The 20595-nt window shown below is 47.5% G+C and overlaps 1 protein-coding gene and 1 long non-coding RNA gene across 2 annotated transcripts; both read right to left on the bottom strand.

Annotated features, from left to right (window-relative positions):
* Positions 1-1734: 1734 nt before the first annotated feature.
* Positions 1735-18556, bottom strand: LOC111926124 (serine protease 55-like). Its single transcript, XM_023922743.2, has 5 exons — positions 18377-18556; positions 17322-17511; positions 16238-16485; positions 13261-13409; positions 1735-2058 (listed from the first exon to the last, which is right to left on the bottom strand). The coding sequence occupies exons 1-5, from the start codon at positions 18483-18485 to the stop codon at positions 1759-1761; spliced, it is 996 nt and encodes a 331-aa protein (XP_023778511.2). The 5' UTR covers positions 18486-18556; the 3' UTR covers positions 1735-1758.
* On the bottom strand, positions 6043-6488 carry LOC147654551 (uncharacterized). Its single transcript, XR_015282635.1, has 2 exons — positions 6429-6488; positions 6043-6188 (listed from the first exon to the last, which is right to left on the bottom strand). It is a non-coding gene; the product is annotated as an uncharacterized LOC147654551 (long non-coding RNA).
* Positions 18557-20595: the final 2039 nt, after the last annotated feature.

Raw genomic sequence — 20595 nt, 5'->3', positions numbered from 1 at the left:
CTTATCCCCAGATCCATTGAATAAATAAAGAGCAGGATGAATCAAAGCCCGGAGCAGCAGTGCCCTGCCTTCATTTAGCACAGACCATGATCAATTTGCAAATGCTTCTGATGGAAAAGACCTACTGGGTCATTTTGCAGGCCCCTGTAAGCCCAGGCTTTTTCCCTGCCATGTGCTGGAGACAAAAGTGCTTTATACAACCCCTACATTAAAATAATTTAAGCAGGAGGACTTCTCTCATTTCCTCTGGGGGAAACAATTCTGCAGCTGAAGAGATTGCAACATTAGGAAATATTTCCTGACGTCCACAGCTTCCAGAATCTGTTGATATATTATTAATAGAAAGGAAAATAAATATAGGTATTAATGCCAGCAGACACTGTCTGCTACTAATAGCTGTTAAAGTAATATATTCCCCTTGTTTTTAGCTCTTATTAGTCTTTTTGCAAAGGGTTACAAGACCCTTATGCATCCATTAGCCAGTCAGCCATGTGAAATTAATGTGGAGCAATTTTCATAAGCATTACTCAGAACTAATAATAATTAAGCATTATTTTCTGCTCAGATAACACAGAAAATAAAGCCTGACTTTTATGCCAAGATGGGTTTGCATTAGCTTAAGGTAGATGAATTAATTCTCATTTACAAGGCTTCTCTGCCAGCTAGCCAGAAAATATCAAGGTAATTAAAACCAATTTGTGAGGTTCTGTCCCATTGCACATTCACTGGGTTTTATCATTGCTGCAAATTGCAGGTGTTTTTATGCAAAGGTGGGACATGAAGGGGACTTTGCTGCCTCTCTCCTTCCCCATCACTCCCAAGAAAAGCTGAAACCTCCTTGTGAGCAGCAGCAACATGTTTGGAATGCTGGAGATTAATAAAGGACCACGTGTAGGATGGAAGGATGTGAAGGACCAGCTCAGTCCCAGCTCAGGCTGGGATGTGGAGCTCTCAGGGAAAAAAAAACACCTCAAACAGAGCAGAAAAAATCTCTTTCCTTTTTTCTTTACCATCGACTTGCAAGGGATTAATTTTGATTATTTTTAAGACTGAGGGGTTTTTGTCGGCAGCGTTTTCTGGATAGCCCCCAAAACACTTCTCTCACCACAAAATCCTAAAATGGTTTGGGTTGGAATAAGCCTTAAATCTCCTCCAGTCCCACCCCCTGCCATGGGCAGGGACACCTTCCACTATCCCAGGTTGCTCCAAGCCCTGTCCAACCTGGCCTTGGACACTTCCAGGGATCCAGGGACAGCCACAGCCTCTTTGGGAAACCTCTTCCAGTGCCTCAGTGGTTCTGTCCCTGAAGTTTGACAGCACCTGAGCAGGGGCTGAGCTCCCTGTGAGTGCTCTTAGTAAAAAAAACAATTAGTTAAAATTAGACTAAAATAAATTAGGGCAACTAATAAATATCTGTAAGGTACAAAAGCCCAGAGCTATCCTACAACAACTAATGATAAAGTGAATCTTTTCCTCTGGGTTTCAACTTTCCAAGGGGATCAGCACCTTCAGATGCCACATCTTCACTTGGCTTAGCAAACAACTGAGTCCAGTGTGACCCAGCAGTGTGGAAAATCTGTGTTTTCCAGAGAATTATGGCTCACCTTGGCCAAATTCTGCCTCCTTCATTTCATTTCTTCACCCTCTGCCTCACTCCCTGTCTCATTGTGACATCTCTTGGTGCCTGTGTCCACATCAGTGACATGGGGCAGGGTGGCCTCAGAAAGAAGAATGAAGTGTCAGTTGTGACTTTTATTTTCAAAAATCTTCCCTCAGTGTAGAGAGAATTGCTATTAAAAAGATAAATAAAAGGAGACAATACTCCAGAAACACCCGTGTTCCAGCCCTGGAACGAGCAACCCTGAGATGTGTTCCGCTGTCCACACCCTCAGTGAAGAAAGGTTTTCCCCTTATGGCTGTTTCCTTCTCAATCCAGTCCTGGTAGCTGTAAACAGGTGTTAAAATCCTGTTGTTTGGCTTTCCTCCACTGATGATGCCGACCTGGAACCACTTCATGGTGTCCCAGTAGCTGCAAACCAGAGGTCCCCCGCTGTCCACCTGCGGCAGAAGGAGGGATGTTACAGCTGGATCCAACCTCAGGTGCCTCAGGGGAGCTGCTTCACACAGCCTGAGTGGGAAAATCAATCTCTGCCTCAGGTTTGTGAGGATTTGGGGAGGGGGCAAAAAAAAATAAGGGAATTTGGAGTCAAAATTTCGCAGCTCAGCTCTGAAATCCTGCAGAATAAATATACAGAAGGCAGGAGGAAGAGATCAGGCTCTGGCTCAGTGTGCTGCCCTGTCATTCCCAGCCTTTTCCACACGCTCCTGTGGCCCCAGGAGGATACCTGAAACCTGTCAGCAAGAGACAGCATCCCAGAGAGAAAAGGGACATTTGCTGTGACTGCTCACTCAGTCCTTGTCTCCTCGGCAAAGCCGCTGCGTGGAGGTGCTGGGTACCTGCCACTGCAAATTCTGGGGGCTGGCACCCAGAAACTGGGCAGCAGATGAACAATAATCCTGACAAATCCTTCTTGAAGCCACAGACACTTCCCCTGAAAACTTTCCTGCTGCTGTGGGGACAGCCACTGCTCACCCAGTGTGGGCAAGGCCTTAAGTGCAGGTTGCAGCCACCTCAAAAAAGGAATATTGTCCTGTTGGCTGCTGTAGCTGGAACAGCAAGAGCACACCCAGCTCTGAAATCTCTGGACACAAGCCCAGGGAGAAGAGAAAGCAGCACAAAATCCACCCAAGGCAGGTGAAGCACTTTTCTGAGGAAAAGCTGTGTGAGAGCTGGGGGTGTCCATCTGGAGAGGAGAAGGATCCAGGGAGAGCTCAGAGCCCCTTGCAGGGCCTAAAGGGGCTCCAGGAGAGCTGGAGAGGAACTGGGGACAAGGGATGGAGGGACAGGACACAGGGAATGGCTTCCCACTGCCAGAGGGCAGGGATGGATGGGATATTGGGAAGGAATTGTGACCTGGGAGGGTGGTGAAGCCCTGGCACAGGGTGCCCAGAACAGCTGTGGCTGTCCCTGGATCCCTGGAAGTGTCCAAGGTGGGCTGGATGGGGCTTGGATCAGCCTGGGATAATGGAAGGCACTAGAAGATTTTTAAGATTCTTCCAAGCCAAACCTGTCTGGTTTTCAGGACATCTTTAGTGCTGTGCAGTCCCTGCTATAAATAAATTTCCTTGCACTGTGTGTTTGAGTCTTTTTTTCCACCTTTTCTAAGCAGCACTTGAGGTAAACAAATTCAATACAAATCCATTTCCCAAGACAGCAAACTTTACTGGGAAATGTTGTCCTTCCCTGTTTGCACACCACTTTGGGAAACATCTTTGTCATTAATGGATGAAACCCCTTCTGCCAGCAGCTACCCTGAGCTAACACACATTAATTAACGAGCAAGGAAGGGGCTGAAGTTCCCTGTGCAGCTCATCAGCACTCGCTGAAGTTTATGGCTGAATTCCCACTCCAATAGCTGGAGGCTTCTGGTCATTAATATTCTTATATTTTTCTTTTCTTTTTTTTTTTTTCTTTTCTTTTTTCAGTTCAGTATTCATTCAGGAGGTAAAAATGAAGATAAATGCAGAGGAAATGTTTGTAGAATTACAGAATATCCTAAGCTGGAAGGGACTGACTTAGACCAGAGATTTACAAATTCATTTAGGCTGGAAAAGACCTTTCAGATTGTTGAGTCCAAACATAAAATCAACAGTGTTTGTTGTTATTGTGGCCACGTCCTTGCATCTCAAGCAGTGCTGCTGGACCCTCTTCAGAGCCAGCATCTAAAGGGGTTTCCTGACCTTATTTCAGCCAAGAATTCCCGTGAAAACCGCAGAGGTGACCTTGGAGCCGCGCGTTTCGGGCATCCTGTTGGGATGAATGAGCATCCCCGAACGATTCCATTACCGGGGATTTCACTGCGGATCCCCTCGGGGCAGGAATGCATTATCCTGGCGAGGGGAAGGCGCTGGGAGCCTCCCACACGGGGATAAGGAGCTCGGTCTGGAGAGTGGGAGCTCGGGATGCTCCGCTCCAGCTCCTCCCAGCAGGAAAAAGGAAAAAAAAAAAGAATAAATAAATAAATAAATAAATAAATAAATATATAAAATATAAAAAAGTAAAATAAAATAAAATAGAAGAAAAGAGAAGAAAAGAAAAGAATATAAAATAAAATAAAATGTAAAATAAAATAAAATAAAATAAAAATAATAAAAACTATAATAAAATATAAAATAAAATAAAAAATAAAATAAAATAAAATAAAATAAAATAAAATATAAAAATATAATAAAAAATAAAATAAAAAATAAAATTAAAATAATAAAAACTATAATAAAATATAAAATAAAATAAAATAAAATAAAATAAAATAAAATAAAATAAAATAAAATAAAATAAATAAAAATAAAAAATATAAAATAAACTAAAATAAAACAAAATAAAAATAAAATAAAATAATAAAAATATAATAAAATAAAAAATAAAAAATAAAAATAAAAATTAAAAATAAAGAATAATAAATTGAAAATGAAAAATAAAATAAAATGAAATGAAATGAAATGAAATAAAATAAAATAAAATAAAATAAAATAAAATAAAATAAAATAAAATAAAATAAAATAAAATAAAATAAAATAAAATAAAATAAAATAAAATAAAATAAAATAAAATAAAATAAAATAAAATAAAATAAAATAAAATAAAATAGAGATTTTCAGAAAAAAAAGAGATGGGTTTCAGCCTCCAATTCGGAGGCTGTTCACACTTGGAAAGGGTGTTCCTTTACAAGTGAATTCCTGGTGCCTTGTGACTGTCCCGGGGGAATTGTCGCACCGGGAGCCGCTGCAGGGCAGGGATGCGATTGGCACCGGGCGGTGGCAGAGCCAGAGAACCCTGTTAAACTCTGCCTCACCCAGCTTCCCTCTCAGATCAGATCTGATCTTCCCCTCTTCAACCACATCCATTCGGTTCCCGGCCTGGGATGTTTGCAGGATGGGTGATTTAAAACTTGGGCAGAGAGGGAGCTCAGGGATGCTCTGAACCAACAGCCCAGGCAGCAGCTGCAAATCCATTTCCCTAGGGAATTCCCAAATCCTTAGGATTTCCCAAATCCACAAGGCCTGGGCCCCAAATCCTGATCTCCTTCCACACGGGCTGAGCTCGTCCGCTTCCTGGGTACCACTTCTCACATGTCATTTCTCTAAACTTCAGCACCTTCACATCAGGATTTTATCACAAAATGGGCCAAACCATCCTCCCCGTGTGATAATCTCATGTAATTACAGCAGCAGCCCGGATGAATCAGGAGCCTGGTTTTCACAGGACTAGAGATGGAGAAAATAAACCCAGTCCTCGGGCGTTTCTGAATATCCCTGTATCCACCTTAAGCCTTCAGGAATGCCGGCCCAAGGTTTTCCATCCTTGTGTAGGAGAGGGAGTGGGAGGAGTGAGTTTTTGAGTGCTGGGACAATTATCTCAGCTCTGTGATGCTTCCAGTAACGCTAATTTAATGAACGCTCAGGTTAATGACTCTGAGGATTGAAGAATTATTAAACGCTGTTTTTTCAGGCTCCCGCATCTTGGTGCGGAAACGCTCCTGGTCAGCAACACACACCAGATACCTTCTCCTGCTTTTCCCTCTAAGAGCCAAGTTTCTGGATTGGAAAAACCAAACTAAAAATAGCAGCTTTGCTTCTGTTTCATGTTTCTTGTCATCTCGAAGACGAGCGAAAAGCAAGCGCAACAAATCAGATCTGGTGCTGAATTCCTGCCTGAAACATGTTAATCCTCCCATTAGGAGAGGTGAAAGCAATGATACATTCACTGATAAATAGCTGTGGGTTGTATAAAATCTGCCACTGCCTAACAAGGTGCTTTGTTCACTGAAGCTGACCAAAAATTTCATCTTTTTCATTGCGGCCAAAACCTTTTTTATTTTTTTTTTTTTGTGAGCATCAGGAGTCTTTCTGCTGCCTTTAGCAGGCTTTGGATCAAAAGTGTAATCTCTCTTTTACATTTGTATTCGTGTCTGCAGCACAGTCATTGATCAGAACAAACACATTCAGCCACATAAATCTTCCGAGGTGGGAGAAGCTCTGGGGGTGGGAGAACAACTCATCTGATCCTCATTAGGTGGATGCACAATCCCTGCAAGTCATTGCTGGTTTCGTTTTCATGTTGGTGAGCTCTGTGCAAATTGGAGACAATCAGCACGGGAATAGCAGCACTGGGAATAGCAACAGTGCCCATCAGAGCTGCCCTGGCTGCTGGAGGCAAAGGCTTTGGCAAACATCACTTGCCCAGCTGTTTCCAGCTGCCTTTGAAGCGGGAGGAAAGGGGTTGTGGCCACACGGATGTGCAGGTATCAGAAATGCACCAGGTAATACAGGGCATTATATATTATATATCACACCCCTCTCACACTAACCCTTGGAGAAGCTTCAGCTCCTCTGTCCCTCCATCTCCCAGCTGGAAAATGGGAGGAGACGACCTGAATTCACTCACTGTGATGTCAGCAGGGGCACGAGTGACCGCGGTGGCACAGGCAGTGCAGATGCCTCTGGCCAAAGCCCTGTGGCCCAGACTCCTGTCTCTGTCATCTGCAGCAAGTGCTCAGGGGACGAGAAGGAGGAACAGGGCAAGTATTTACAGAGTTGTATTTACATCCCAGTGGCTAATGGCCTCAGAGAGATCTTCATCCAGGAAATTGCCTAATTGCTTTTTGAATCCATTTATCCCTTAGGATAAATACCCACAACATCCTGGTCAGCGACTCCCATAGTTTAATTATCTAATGGAAGAGAAAACACTTCCTTTTCTTTGTTTTAGATCTGCTGCCTGTTAAGGCCATCTGACACGCCTCCTTCATGTGCTTGGAGCAGCAGTGACACGAGGACAGCTCTTGACTCCTCTCCATGCTGCCCATGAGGTCGGAAATGTGTCACATCCCCATCAGACACCTCTCCTACAAGCCTCAGAGTCTTTCTCTGCTGTTCCCTGTGCTGCCAGGAGTTCTTCCACATCCCTGTTCATCCTTCCTGCTCCACTTCCCTCCTTTTCTAAAATTACCACTCCTTTCTTGGATGGAATGGATGGGAATTAGGCAGGGAGGCTCCCAGGAGTAGTGCCCTGGCACAACACATTTGCTTTGCCACTTATTCCTGTCCTAATAATTCTTAATGCTCTCATTGCCCTTTTGACCTCCCCAGAGCCTCAAGCTGATGTTTTTGAAGGACTACCCACAGCCCTTCTGACATGGTAATAGCTAAATTAGAGCCTATTATGGCCAGTGTGCAGCCAGAATGGCTTCTCCGTATATCCATTACTTTTTCTTTATCAATAATGAGCTGCAGCTGCTGTTTTAACCCCCAGTCACTCAGAATAATGGGACCTGCTGCACCTCTGCACAGCCACCTTTCACTCTGACCACTTTGAATAACGCTGTGGCATTGGCCAACTTGGTCATCTTGGCATTTTGCCCTCCTGGAACATCAACATTCCCTCTTCCTGGAAGTTCTTTCTCTGCTCAAATCCTTTCCACTTTGTGACAGCCCCGTTTCTCCATGAACTCTCAGTGAGGAATCTCCTTGCAAGGGTTTGGGGAGTCTCAGAACATGTTAGATGCTTGAACCACCCTCTTCCACAGGGTTGGCAACTCCTTTAAAGAATTTGGATGTGCCTCTGAGTCACAGCTTCCCCTCAAAGCTGTCACTGGATGAGAAGCAGCTCCTCTGAATCATCACAGCCATTCCTCACTCCCAGGGCAAGCTGGGATTTTGTGTTCAGCTGGATCCAGAGCTGCACCAGGACACAAAACCATGCTGGGCTCCCAAACAGCTTCAGTTTGAGGGAGCAGAATCTATGACCCAGAGGAAGAAAGCAGAAGAGACACCCAACATCATCCTCATCACCATCCCAGGGTCTTAATTTTTCACAGATTAAAGAGCAAAGCCATCAGAGCCTGAATGTGCTCACTTGTCTGCCCACACCCTAAAATGATAAAGTGATGAAAGCCCCAAAAACTCATGGGCCACGGGAAAAGTGTTCTGATTTCTGTGAGCTGCACATCAAAGGATTGAAAAAGAAGGAAACTGAAGGGACTGCAAATGCAGAAACACCTCTCCACTGCTTCGTTCTGGGGCTTCCCAGAACGCCTTCCTGTTTAAAGCAATCTGTCCCCTGGGGAGAAGAAACACCTCATGGTGGTAGCAATAGCTCAGTGATGGGAAATCCATGACAAGGATGGGGAGTGGGTCACTCTGTTCAGTAGGAAAAGAGGAAACAGCCTCAAATTGCACCACAGGAGGTTGTGGTCACTGAATATTAGGAAAAAAGTCTTCAATGAAAGAGGTGTCCAGCCCTGGCACTGCTGCCCAGGGCAGTGGTGGAATCACCAACCCTGAAAATGTTCAGAAAACAGGTGGATGTGGCACCTGGGGATGTGGTTTCATGGTGGCCTTGGCAGTGCTGGGGGAATGGTTGGACTCGATGGTCTCAGAGGGCTTTTCCAACCTCATTGATTCTGTGGTTCTACTATTAAGGTAAAATACAATAATAAAGTACTTTTAAGGGGTTTGCAGTAACTTTGGACTGAAATGTGGATAACTTTGACTCCTAGCCCCAGGGAACATCTGGCTGATAGGCAGAAGGACCCCAGAGCTCCTGTGGATGCTCCCCATCCCTACAGACTGCAGCCAGACCCTCATTTAACCACCTCTCTTCAGGTATTTCGAGCAGCTTCAGGGACTGACCACACTATCCTGGTTTGTGCTCTTCTCCTTGAGTCCATGACAATTACCTATAAAAACCACAGCTTTCATTTGCAGACTTCTTTCCCTTAGAAATTTCTATTTAATGAGTCTTTCTTGGCAGTTTTGGGGCCATGTTTGGAGCAGAAAAAGGATGCAAGACCATATGAAAGGATGCCAGAGCTTTTCCCGTGGAAGCGTCAGGCTCCCACTGCAGTCACTGGGGCACGGTTTGAGGTGGGAGCAGTGGGATTCCAGGGGATATCCTGGGATATCTAATAGAGAACTAAATGTAGGCAACTGTCCTGCCTCAGACCCAAGTGCCCCCTCTGTGAGCTAAAGCCCTTCAGCTGGATTTCATTTCATGGGGAGCAATAAACACACATACAGGGCTTGATGTCATTTTAACACAGATGCTTAAAACCATCTCAGCGACTCCCATCATCAGGCATTTTTTTTCTCTCTGTTAGTGTAAAGTTGGTTCTGTGGATGCTGATGGTTATAGAAAAGACATCTGTGAAATGGCTGGAAAAGCCCATCCAGGTTTGCACAGAAACTGCTGCTTTTGCTCCAGCTCTGTGGGGTGAGAGCCCTGAGCATCCCAGAGCCTGCAAAGGGCATTTTCAGAGATGGGGCAAGGGGGAATGGCTTTAACCTGAAAGAAAGCAGGGATGGATGGACTATTGGGAGGGAATTGTTCCCTGTGAGGGTGGGGAGGCCCTGGCACAGGGTGCCCAGAGAAGCTGTGGCTGCCCCTGGACCCCTGGGAGTGTCCAAGGCCAGGCTGGACAGGGCTTGGAGCAACCTGGGATAGTGGAAGGTTGGAGCCAGATGAGCTTTAAAGTCCCTTTAACCCCCAACCATTGTGTGATTTACTGCCAAATCCCCCCTGCTGCAGGCTGTAGGAGGGGGTGGACACCTGCAGCCCAGGACTCACCTGAGCTGGAACCACCCCACTGCTCTTGGGGGTCACACAACCATTCCTTCCCCTGGAATCAGAGCAGGGCCCGGCCCCCCTTCATGTGCTGCTGAACTGTAGGTGACCTGTGACTCCAGCTGAACACACTTTGTCCTAATCACCACATCAGAGCTCCCCCCACAGCCCCTCTGGACGATAATTGGGCCATTTACTGAATTTTGCCTGGGCAGGGAAGGCACTGAAGGAGACATTTGCTTTGTGAGCCCCTTATACTCTAATTATTGTTCAAGTTACCATTGCATCAGAGCCTAACAAAAGATGCTTAAGAAAGCAAGGAATGAGACATCAATTGTGGTTCATGGGGTCATGGAAGAAATGTAGCACACAAAAAAATAATACATAGGCCATCTCCAGTGTCTGTTCCTTAGCACTTGTACCCCCTGAACATCCATTAATGTTAATGTTTATGACTAAATAGAACTATAAGTCAATTACAGCTCCTGGTAGTGTTAATTCCCAGCCAATCCATATATTTGTCTGCAGAACTGACAGAGAATTGGGATAAAATAGATTTTTCTTTTTAAGGGAATGGATAATTTTTTTAAAGTACAAATACTTGGGAGCTCTGCTATTCAATCTCCTTGAGTTATTAAAGGAACATGGTCAGTTATCCACAAATTAGGCTGGTCTGGTATGAAGGCAGCTGGTGAAATGTCTGAGCCTTTTTATTCATGGCTTTTCAATTCAAGCTGCACCAGGGGAGGTTCACATTGGACATCAGGAGGAATTTCTTCCACAATCCCAGGTTGCTCCAAACCCTGTCCAGCCTTCTGGACACTTCCAGGGACCAAGGGGCAGCCACAGCTTCACCTGTGCCAGGGCCTGCCCACCCACACAGGGAACAATTCCTTCCCAATATCCCATCTAAATCTCTCTTCTTCTGGTTTAAAACCATTCTTCTTTGTCCTGTCACTGTCTCCCCATGTGAAAAGTTGTTCCCTCCATCACAGCTCACAGATTTGGATCCAAATGTGGATCATGTGGATTTTCAACCTTGAGTCCAGCAACTTTCCTGCCTTAGACCTGCTCTGGACATGAAAGCACGTATCCTGATCCTCAGCAAATCCCAGGAAAGGTTAATATCAGGCTTTTATCTCCTCTGTGTCCAGGGTTCCTCAGGCTACAGCAAACTCATCATCTCCAGGGCTCGTTCCTTGACCAGGAATCTCTGCCTTGCCCGAACTTCTAATCCTTCCTGGCCTCTTCACAGTGACTCATGGGTGGCTCCTGATCCATGCAGAGCTGGAGCTCTGGAGCCTGGAAGTCCCCCAGGAGACAGCTGGGTGGAACAGACCAATGCCATGCCCAGGGCATGAAACCTGGCCTCACTCTCACCTGACACAGACCCTGTCATCCTTACAGGCAATGGTAGCTTGAGGGGCTGCACTGTCCACAGTGGATTGTCCAGTTCTGGGCCCCTCACTCCAAGAGAGACCCTGAGGGGCTGGAGCATGTCCAGGGCAGGGAACGGAGCTGGGGAAGGGTCTGGAGCACCAGGAGAGGCTGAGGGAGCTGGGAAAGCTCAGCCTGGAGAAAAGGAGGCTCAGGGGGCCCTTCTGGCTCTGCACAACTCCCTGACAGGAGGGGACAGCCAGGGGGGTCAGGCTCTGCCCTCAAGGAACAGGGACAAGGCAAAAAAGCCCCAAGCTTGCCAGGGGAATTTTAGATTGGAAAAATTTTCTTCTCTGCAAGGGCTGTCAGGCATTGGAAGGGGCTGCCCAGGGAAGTTTGGAGTCCCCATCCCTGGAGGTGTCCCAGGAAGGTCTGGACATGGCTCTCAGAGCTCTGGGCTGGGGACAAGGTGGGGTTTGGGCACAGGTGGGACTCAGTGATCTTGGAGGGCTTTTCCAACCTGATTGATTCTGGGATTCTGCCCAGTGGTCCCTGTCCTGTCCCAGGCCATGAGCAGGCAGCCTCCTATGGACAAGCCACCAGGTTTCTGACCCAGCCCATTGAGGCCAAGATGTGTCCCCCTGGCTTTAATCAGCATTTCTCAGAAATCCAGGAAACCATCCAGCAGCAAAACACTTCCCCTCCAGCAAATCAGCAAAATCTGGTAACAAGTCCTGAAATCCTTGTTTCATCCCTGAAAAGTAGAACTTTTATCCTCAGCTCTGGTTTTGTCCTGTTCCCTTTTATTCCAGTTTACAAAGTATTCCTGCCTGGTCAGGATCCCACTAAAATCAGAGAGATGCTGTATTCTGAGTTTTATCACCCATACAAAGGATGTGTGCTTCTGCTGCTTGGAAATCTCACATTCCTACTTCATTCCTCAGACAACTCTGACATTACTGTGGATTAAAATAGCTTCTTCATCAGCTTTCTGAGACCAGGAGATTCATTTTGCTGGGAACAAGTGCTCCTGCTATTTCACCAGCATCATTCACCCACAGAACTTCAGGCTAGGCTGGGCTGGGCAGTGCATCCTTTAATCATGTTAATGTTATCCTGTGGCAGGATTCTTTTCAAGATTTTTTTGATTTAATTTAATGGAGGTGAAAGTCACTCCTTGGATGGTTTCAGAGGCAGATGGAACTCTGGCTAATCAAAAAAATCATTTTGCAAAGCAAGCTTTCCCTCAGCATCCCATGGTTCTGGTGCCCCCTGCCTTTGCCCAAAAGTCAGAGGATCTCTCTCCACCCTGAGTGCTGGTTTAGTTCCTTCAGTGAGTAATTGCTACAGGATGGAGCTGCCCATCCATATCCCCACCCAGACCCCTCCAAACCCATGGTATAAAATACAGCTGGGTCTTGGAGCAACTTGGGATAGTGGAAGATGTCCCTGCCCATGGCAGGGGGTTGGAACTGGGTGAGGTTTAAGGCTCTGTCCAACCCAAACCACTCTGTGATTCCTAGAAAACCATTTCCCAGTGGAGGAGGGAAATCTGTCTGGAGCCAGAGGCTGCAGGAGAGCCCAGTCCTTTCAGTCTCTCAGGTGAGGGGTTCAAAGCTGGATGCTATGAATGACAAGGTGATTTTTGACTTCCAGGCTTCGTTTGACACCAGGACAGCAATCCTGGGGTAGGAATGTGTTGTGAGGGCACAGGTTCTGAGTTTTTCCTAATTTGGGTGTTTGTGTCAGCTCCCTGATATAAAATACTGCTCAAACTGTGATTCAGCTTGAAAAGTGCCTGTGTCACCAACACACTGCCACAAGATGTGACTCGTTCTGGCATCCACAGACCAACCAAGCAGATCTGGGTCAGAGCCAAGACCTCACCCGAGAAATTTTCTAGTATTTAAATTAATTTGGGTCAGAGCCAAGACCTCACCTGAGAAATGTTTCTAATATTTAAATTAAATTTAATAATAATTTAAAATAATTTAAAATATTTTAAAAATATTTAAAATATTTAAATATTTAAATATTATTAAAAATTATTTAAAATAATAATAATTTAAAAATAAATTAAACACCCCCAGACTAAACTTCCCTCCCAATTCTTCTGCCTTGAACCTCCTGGACAACCATTCCTATCTCCTTCAAGGCTGTAACCTGGCCGTGGAGCAGACCAGGAATGCTGGTCCCTTTACCTGGCAGCCTCCTCCTCCTCCTTCTCCTCCTCCTCCTCCTCCTTGCTCTGTCTCAGCACACATCACGGTCTCCACGAGGTGTGGGATCTGCTGCAGGCATTTCTCCCTGCTGATCAGCTTCGTCTGTGTTTTCTGCAGCACATGGGATGCTGCAGCAAATGAAAAGAGAAGGATCAACAGAGCTGCAGGGCAGCTGGAGACTTCCCTTGGGAAGAATCTCAGCTGGATTTCTAAAGCATCGCAGGGCAATGGGGTCTCTTGGCAGAACCATCGGGTTCTGGGCTTGTGGGGTTGTACAGGGGATCCACAAGTGTTGGCAAGGATGAGTTTGTGCTCCTGAGTTTATCACGGAATCCCAGAATGGTTTGGGTGGAAAGAGACCTTAAAGATCATCCAGTGCCACCCCCTGCCACTGGCAGGGACACCTTCCACTATCCCAGGGTGCTCCAAGCCCTGTCCAGCCTGGCCTTGGACACTTCCAGGGATGCCAGACTACTGGGAAACCCCCAAAGGGATGGATTTTCCTGCTGGTGTTCTTGGTGATGACCTGAGATGGGCTGCCTGGGGTGTCTCACTCATGTTTTTTTGGGAACTCAGTCTGAGGGGCTTTTCATGGAATCCTGTTCAAGCCCCTGCAGATCAAAGTCCACTGAGCTTTCCCCAGAATTTTAATTTTGAAAATACAGAATCATGGAATAATTTACATTGGAACAACCTCTGAGATCATCCAGTCCAACCATTCCCCCAGCACTGCCAAGGCCAGCTCTGATCCATGTCCCCAAGTGCCACATCCACATTTAAATTCCTACGGGGTTGGGGACTCCAGCACTGCCCTGGGCAGCTGTGCCAATGCCCAACAACTCTTCCAGGGAAGAGTCCTTTTCCTGATATCCAATCTAAACATTGTTCTCCCTGGGGAGGGCTGCAGGGCCACGCCTCACACAAGGGACCAGCTGTATCTTCACAGAGTGGCTCTCGGGATGGCAGCACACAAAGGAAATATCTGCTTTATTCTTCCCTTGGGATGGGAATACAGATACCACAGCTGTAAGTGACAAAAAGACAGAAAAATATGCTGGGCTACATGGAAACCCCACTTATTTCACCCACGTTTCTCTCTAAAGAGAACCTGAGTCTAAAGGATAAAACTGAGATCTTCAGATCGTTTGAAACTCACTCCCTGTTTCATATTTCACTGTGCTAAATCCTCCCAGCACCTTCAGGGAACTGTGACTCAATGCCAAGATCTAAAAGATGCAAAGTGGTCACATCCCTTTTCCAGCTAAGATGGAAGTTCCCAAAGATGAAATTGCTTTGGTGTAGGAATCTCCAGGAAGGTGAAGCCCTTCTCCTATGGAGAGAAGCTGGGAGAGCTGGGGGTGTTCACCTGGAAAAGAGAAAGCTCTGGGAAGACTTAAGAGCTTCTTCCAGCCTAAAGGGGCTCCAGGAGAGCTGGAGAGGGACTGGGGACAAGGGATGGAGGGACAGGACACAGGGAATGGCTTCCCACTGCCAGAGGGCAGGGATGGATGGGATATTGGGAAGGAATTGTTCCCTGTAAGGGTGGGGAGGCCCTGGCACAGGGTGTCCAGAGAAGCTGTGGCTGTCCCTGGATCCAAGACCAGGTTGGAAGAGGCTTGGATCAGCCTGGGATAGTGGGAGGTGCCCTGCCCATGGCAGGGGAGGGGTTGGGATGAGCTTTAAGGTCTCTCCAATCCAATCCATTCCCTGATCCTGTACCTTTTGGCTTTGCCCATATCACACCATCACACCCCTCTCTCACCACACTCAGATTCTGCTGGATTTCTTCCAAAAACCAGGCAGAGGGTGGGGGCTACCAGGGCTGTCAGTTTTTGGAAGTAGAACCCACGTCAGCTGAGCCCATAGAGCAGCACGAGGCCGATCCCCAGAGCTGCTCCCTGGATTTTGCACAGAGGAGCTCAAGAGAATTCCTGCAGAGGGCCTCTGCAGCAGCCCCTCTGTTCTGGGAACACGTTACCTTGGTGAAATGGGAGAGTTTCACAGCTTCAAGAGTGTTGTGTGTTACTGCTGAGAGAGGAAAATGAAGCCTAAGAAGGCAAATGCAGAGTTTCATGGGAAAAGCAGCAACACTTTGGAGCAGAATAGCAAGGATTTAACGGGATATTCACTTATTGCATCCTGGGAAGGACAACTCAAGCTCCAGGAGGCCTCTGCCCTCCCAGTCCTGATTAATTCTTTCCAGTAATGAAACAGCTCATTGACTATTTAGTGACATTTGCTCAGAACAGACATTTTGGGTCACAATTCTGGAAGACCACAATTTTGGTCACAGTTCTGGAACTGCTTTCATTAGGGCTTAAATGAGATCAATTAGCAACAGCAATCTGCAGTCCTAAATGAATGAAGGAAGGAGTGGCCAGAACCAATAAATCAATCCAGCTCCTGGAGCTGTTAAGCCAAAGATGGCCCCAGACCTTCATTTCCTTTAGTCCAGACTATTTTAGACCCAGCCTAACTGGGTGATTCATAGAATACCCCAAGCTGAAGTTCCCACAAGGATCCCACAAGGTGACAAGTGTCCAAGGCCAGGCTGGATGGGGCTCTGAGCAACCTGGGATCGTGGAAGGTGTCCCTGCCCCTGGCAGGGGGGTGGAATAAGATGAGCTTCCCTCCAGCCCTAATAATTCCATGCTAATTCTGTGCTAATTTACCTACCATGGTGGAGTTTGTCTTAATCTGGGTACCAAAAAGAGGTCCAAAGTTTGGAAATGGCACCAAAATAGGTCCCAGAATTTGCCCTGGGGTTCTGTTGGTGACTGGTTCTTGCCCTGAAGGGGAATCTGGTGGATGTGCAGAGGTTGGGGGGTCTGGATGTGTTAACCAGGGAGGTGGGGGGTGGAACTTTGTCTGGAAAACCCCTCATGGGAGAGGCCATCCCCTTTAAATGGATAAAACCCATCTTCCACCAGCAAATGCATCTCCCCCAGCACCTGACCTGCACTTGTGTTCTCCCAGCCAGCAGCCCAGCAGTGCTGCCACATGTCCTTGTCACACAGGAAGGGCAGGCAGATGGGAATTTTCTCCTTGCTGAACTCGATGGGGTTGCTGAGCAGGATCAGGGCGATGTCGTTCTGCAGGCTGCTTCTGTTGAACTCCTCGTGCAGGATCAGGCTGTCCGGGTTGTACTCCTCCAGCGGGAGGCTGAGGTCAGCTCCCCCCGCTGCCACCGTCAGGTCTGGTGGCCTTAAAAACACAGCAGGACACGGTAAACACGAGGGGTTTGGGTTATAAAGGTTGGTGCCTCCTCCCCAGAGCAGGGCATGGTGGTGGCTTAGGCAGTTCAGCTGGAATTCCCAAGGAATTCACCCTCACTCCTAGGAAAGGATGATTTCCAGGGCAGAGAGGTGCAGAGGTAGAACGTGAATGCAGACAGGTTGTGAATAGCAGTCACTACCACACAGATGGAATGGTCTGGATCTTTTGGATCTCTGTGCCCTGGGCTGGCTGCTCAGACCCTGCTGTCCCCAGCCAGCTGCTCCAGGCTGTGCTGCCTCAGGTCATTTGTCACCGAGCAGTCTCAGCTGCTGGACCTGCCACGTTTTGGAGGGGACTCACAGAGGTCTGGACTCTGCCCCTGGACACTGCATGGAGTTGATTTATCCAGAGCTTGGTGTTTTAAATTCAGAGTCTCCATGAGGTAAAGGTGTTTGCTGTGCAAAGACAAAGGGGATTTGGGGGCTACAATGAGCTAGAATGGAATACATCGCCTTTTCCAGGGGACTGGAACAGGTGCAGGTGCACAAGAAATTCTTGGGGCCATCAGAATAGCATTAGGAGCATTTATCCAAGGTTGCTCAGGCCATCCCTCAAAGAATTCCCCATCTGCTTCTCCTGGTTATGCAGATTTCTGCACATTCCCATGTTCAAAAACGGGCCTGTTTCCCCCAGAGGAGACAATCCCTGCTTTCAGGGCTCAGCCACACCAATGTGGCACGTGGAGATGCACATCCTGCACCCACCAGGAGGAAAGTCATCCCCTCACTGTGCCTGGGCTGCCCTGCCACCCCTGCAGCACTCACAGCTTGTCTGCGAAGCAGTGGGCTGCAGTTAAAATCCACAGTGCGCTGATGATGGTGCCTCCACAGATGTGCTTCCCGTGGCTCTGGATGCTCACCAGCCACGGGAATTCCCCAGGACTGACATCTGTCCCTGTGCCAATCCTCTTGCCAGTCTTCTGGAAGGACTCGTAGGATGGTCGGAGGCCACACCCTGGGTACAAAAAGGGACATTTTGGGCACATTCAGCAGCCTGTGCTGCTGAAAGGCAGGGGCAGGACATCCCTGAGCACTGAAATAAAAATACCCATGGAATCAGAGAAACACAGAATCACAGAAGGGTTGGGGTTGGAAGAGATTTAAAAATAATTTTTCCAACCCCAGCTTCCAGCAGACAAGGTTGCACCAAGCCCCATCCAACCTGTGTCTTGGACATTCCCAGGGATCCAGGGACAGCCACAGCTTCTTTGCAAAACCTCTGCCAGGGCCTCCCCACCCTCACAGCCTGGAGTTCCTTCCCAATATCCCATCCAGCCCTGCCCTCTGGCACTGGGAAGCCATTCCCTGTGTCCTGTCCCTCCATCCCTTGTCCCCAGTCCCTCTCCAGCTCTCCTGGAGCCCCTTTAGGCCCTGCAAGGGGCTCTGAGCTCTCCCTGGATCCTTCTCCTCTCCAGGTGAGCACCCCCAGCTCTCCCAGCCTGGCTCCAGAGCAGAGGGGTTCCAGCCCTTGGAACATCTCTGTGACCTCCTCTGGGCTCTCTCCAGCAGCTCCACGTCCTTCTGCTGTTGGAGCCCAGGGCTGGAGGCAGCTCTGCAGGTGGGGTCTCAGCAGAGTAAAGGGTGAGAATGCCCTCCCTGGATCTGAAATACCAAAATCCATGACATCCCTGTCACCTCCCCAAACCGAAATTCTGCCAAGCACTGCCCAGGAATTTGGGGTGGGAGGGACCACTGACCACGTCCCATAGGCAGGTGGGATAAAACCCTTGTTTAGGGAGTGGAAGGTGCACCAGGCTGCAGCACAGGCCACATCTTTATTCCCCCAGCAGAAGGAATGAGCCCAGCCCCATCTCACTTACCCACATGTGAATATTCTGCAGCTCTTCTGCGCTGAGAATGCTGAGAAACAAAACCTGCCTGGGCACTGCTGGTCAGGGAGGCTAAAAAGGAGAGGGTAAGAAGAAGCATCTCCTGGTCCAGCACTCTCCCACAGCTCTCGGAGCAGCGATGCCTCTGCAGATGCCTCAGGACACCGCCCGCATTCCATGTCAACACAACCCCGGCTGACATCACAACACCCGCTCCTTCCTCTTGCTGCAGCACTCAAATGCTCCTTCCTAAGGCAGAAGGGTCACTGAGGGAAAGCTCAGGGATTTCCAAAAGGTTTGTGACTTCCTCAGCTCTAACAGGGACAGGGCAGAAGTGAAATTCCTGTCTGCATCCTGGGCTAACCTCACAGGATATGGCAATGGTGCATTTCATGAGCTGGGTGCTCCTTGCTGGATCCTGAACCAGCTTTGAAGATCTCAGGAGCTGCTCCTGTATCAGCTTTCAACTTCATCTCCAAAGCCTATCATCATGTTAATTTTCTCATTTCCTGGTGATTTTCTCTCCAGTTAGAACATGCCTGGGGTATTGACTCGAGTGTACGTAAACAGGAGAGTTGCCCCATCCCTGGAAATGTTCCAGCCCAGGCTGGACAGGGCCTGGAGCAAGCTGGGATAGTGAAAGGTGTCCCTGCCCATGGCAGGGGGTGGGACTGGATGATCTTTAAGGTCCCTGCCCACCCAAACCATCCTGGGATTCTGTGTTTGTAGGAGAAAGCAGCAGCTCTGTCACACGACAATATCCAAAGAGTGCCCAATCAAAACTATCAAATCAAAATCAAAATCAAATCAAAGATGTCTGTAAATAATTCTGAGTGGTAGCAAAATATTTTGGTATGGACCAATTGTAGTATCAATGGAGCCATTATGCTGATTTTTAGACCAACACATCATTTCCATCAGGACAGGACCCAATAAAAACCTCAGCCAGGCTCAGAATTGAGAATATCTATAATAAGAGCTTTTCCCAAAGATTTTCCAGCTTGTTTCAAAACAATAACTACAGCACGGAGTAGGAGGGGAGGGAGAGGAATGGAAGAGAACCAGAAGTTATTTTATGAGCCTCCAGATGACTCAGAACCTGAAATGCTTTGCCTTGGAGCACATCAGGAGTTATACCACCATAGTCTGGATTTCACTGAGGTTGACAATGCATAGGATGAGGGTCACACTTTATTTCCCTCTCTTCTTTGCTTCTCTGTCACTTCATGCCAAGGAAATGAGACACAAGTGCTGTGAACCCTGAGAGAACTCCGTGGCAGGACAGGTTAGGGGCAGGATCAATTACCACAGAAAGGAAAATTCCAAATGTGCTGTGGGCACATTTTGGGACATCTCCAGAAAGAGCCCAATGGGGAAATCCTGCCTGAGTCAGCTCCTGTAAGCCTGACCCAGGTGTGATCTGCCAAGAGGACAGATTTCCTCTGGATTTGAGACTGGGATGAGCTCAGCATCAGCTGAGGAGCGAGGGAAGATGGGGAGCTGATTTTTCTGGCATGGACTTGCTGCCCATCTTTGGAAAGAGCAGGCAGGGCTGCAGCACTGGGTTTACAATCCCAAACACTGACTTGGTGGGGCACATTTTCAGTCTCTCCAAGCTTGGAGCACGATCTGATCTGCTGCACAGGTTCAGGAGATGTTCAGGGAGCTGGTTTGGGCCTTTTTGAGCTTTAAAGCTGAGTTGGAGAGCAGGAAACACCAAACCAAGCTGTGGAGAGCAGTGCCATGGAGAAGGAAGTGCTGTGGACTTGTGTCCCTCAAAACTGGCTCACTCCTTGAGCTCTGGACCCACAGGATCCCATTTCCATATGGGATAAATCGTGCATCCCCGCATCCTTTTTCTGCAGCTTTGAGTCTGCACTCTGAGAACCCCATGAATAAACCCCAATTTGATTTTTTTTTTTCCCTTTCTGGATGTCCTTCTATTTTGACTGCGCACTCACTGGAAACTGCCCCAAGTTACGTTTGCCATGAGTTTGCTCTTGGTGGGGGCTCCCCAAGTTATTGAAGTAGGAATAATTAATCTTAGGGATAATTCTACTCAGTAGAATTAGTAGAATAGTACTACTGTACTGTCTTGATTAAAAGTCCTGGTGTTTAATTAGCAAACTGCAGCATTTTATAATATTTGATGATTCTTTTTTTGATCAACCCAGATATCTACTTGGAACACATCACAGAGAACATTGTTC

Source organism: Cyanistes caeruleus, chromosome 2, assembly GCF_971803275.1.
Source record: "Cyanistes caeruleus chromosome 2, bCyaCae1.hap1.1, whole genome shotgun sequence".
Lineage (NCBI taxonomy): Eukaryota > Metazoa > Chordata > Aves > Passeriformes > Paridae > Cyanistes > Cyanistes caeruleus.
The sequence above is the reverse complement of the archived record's forward strand: the minus strand, read 5'-3'. Positions and strand labels throughout refer to the sequence as shown.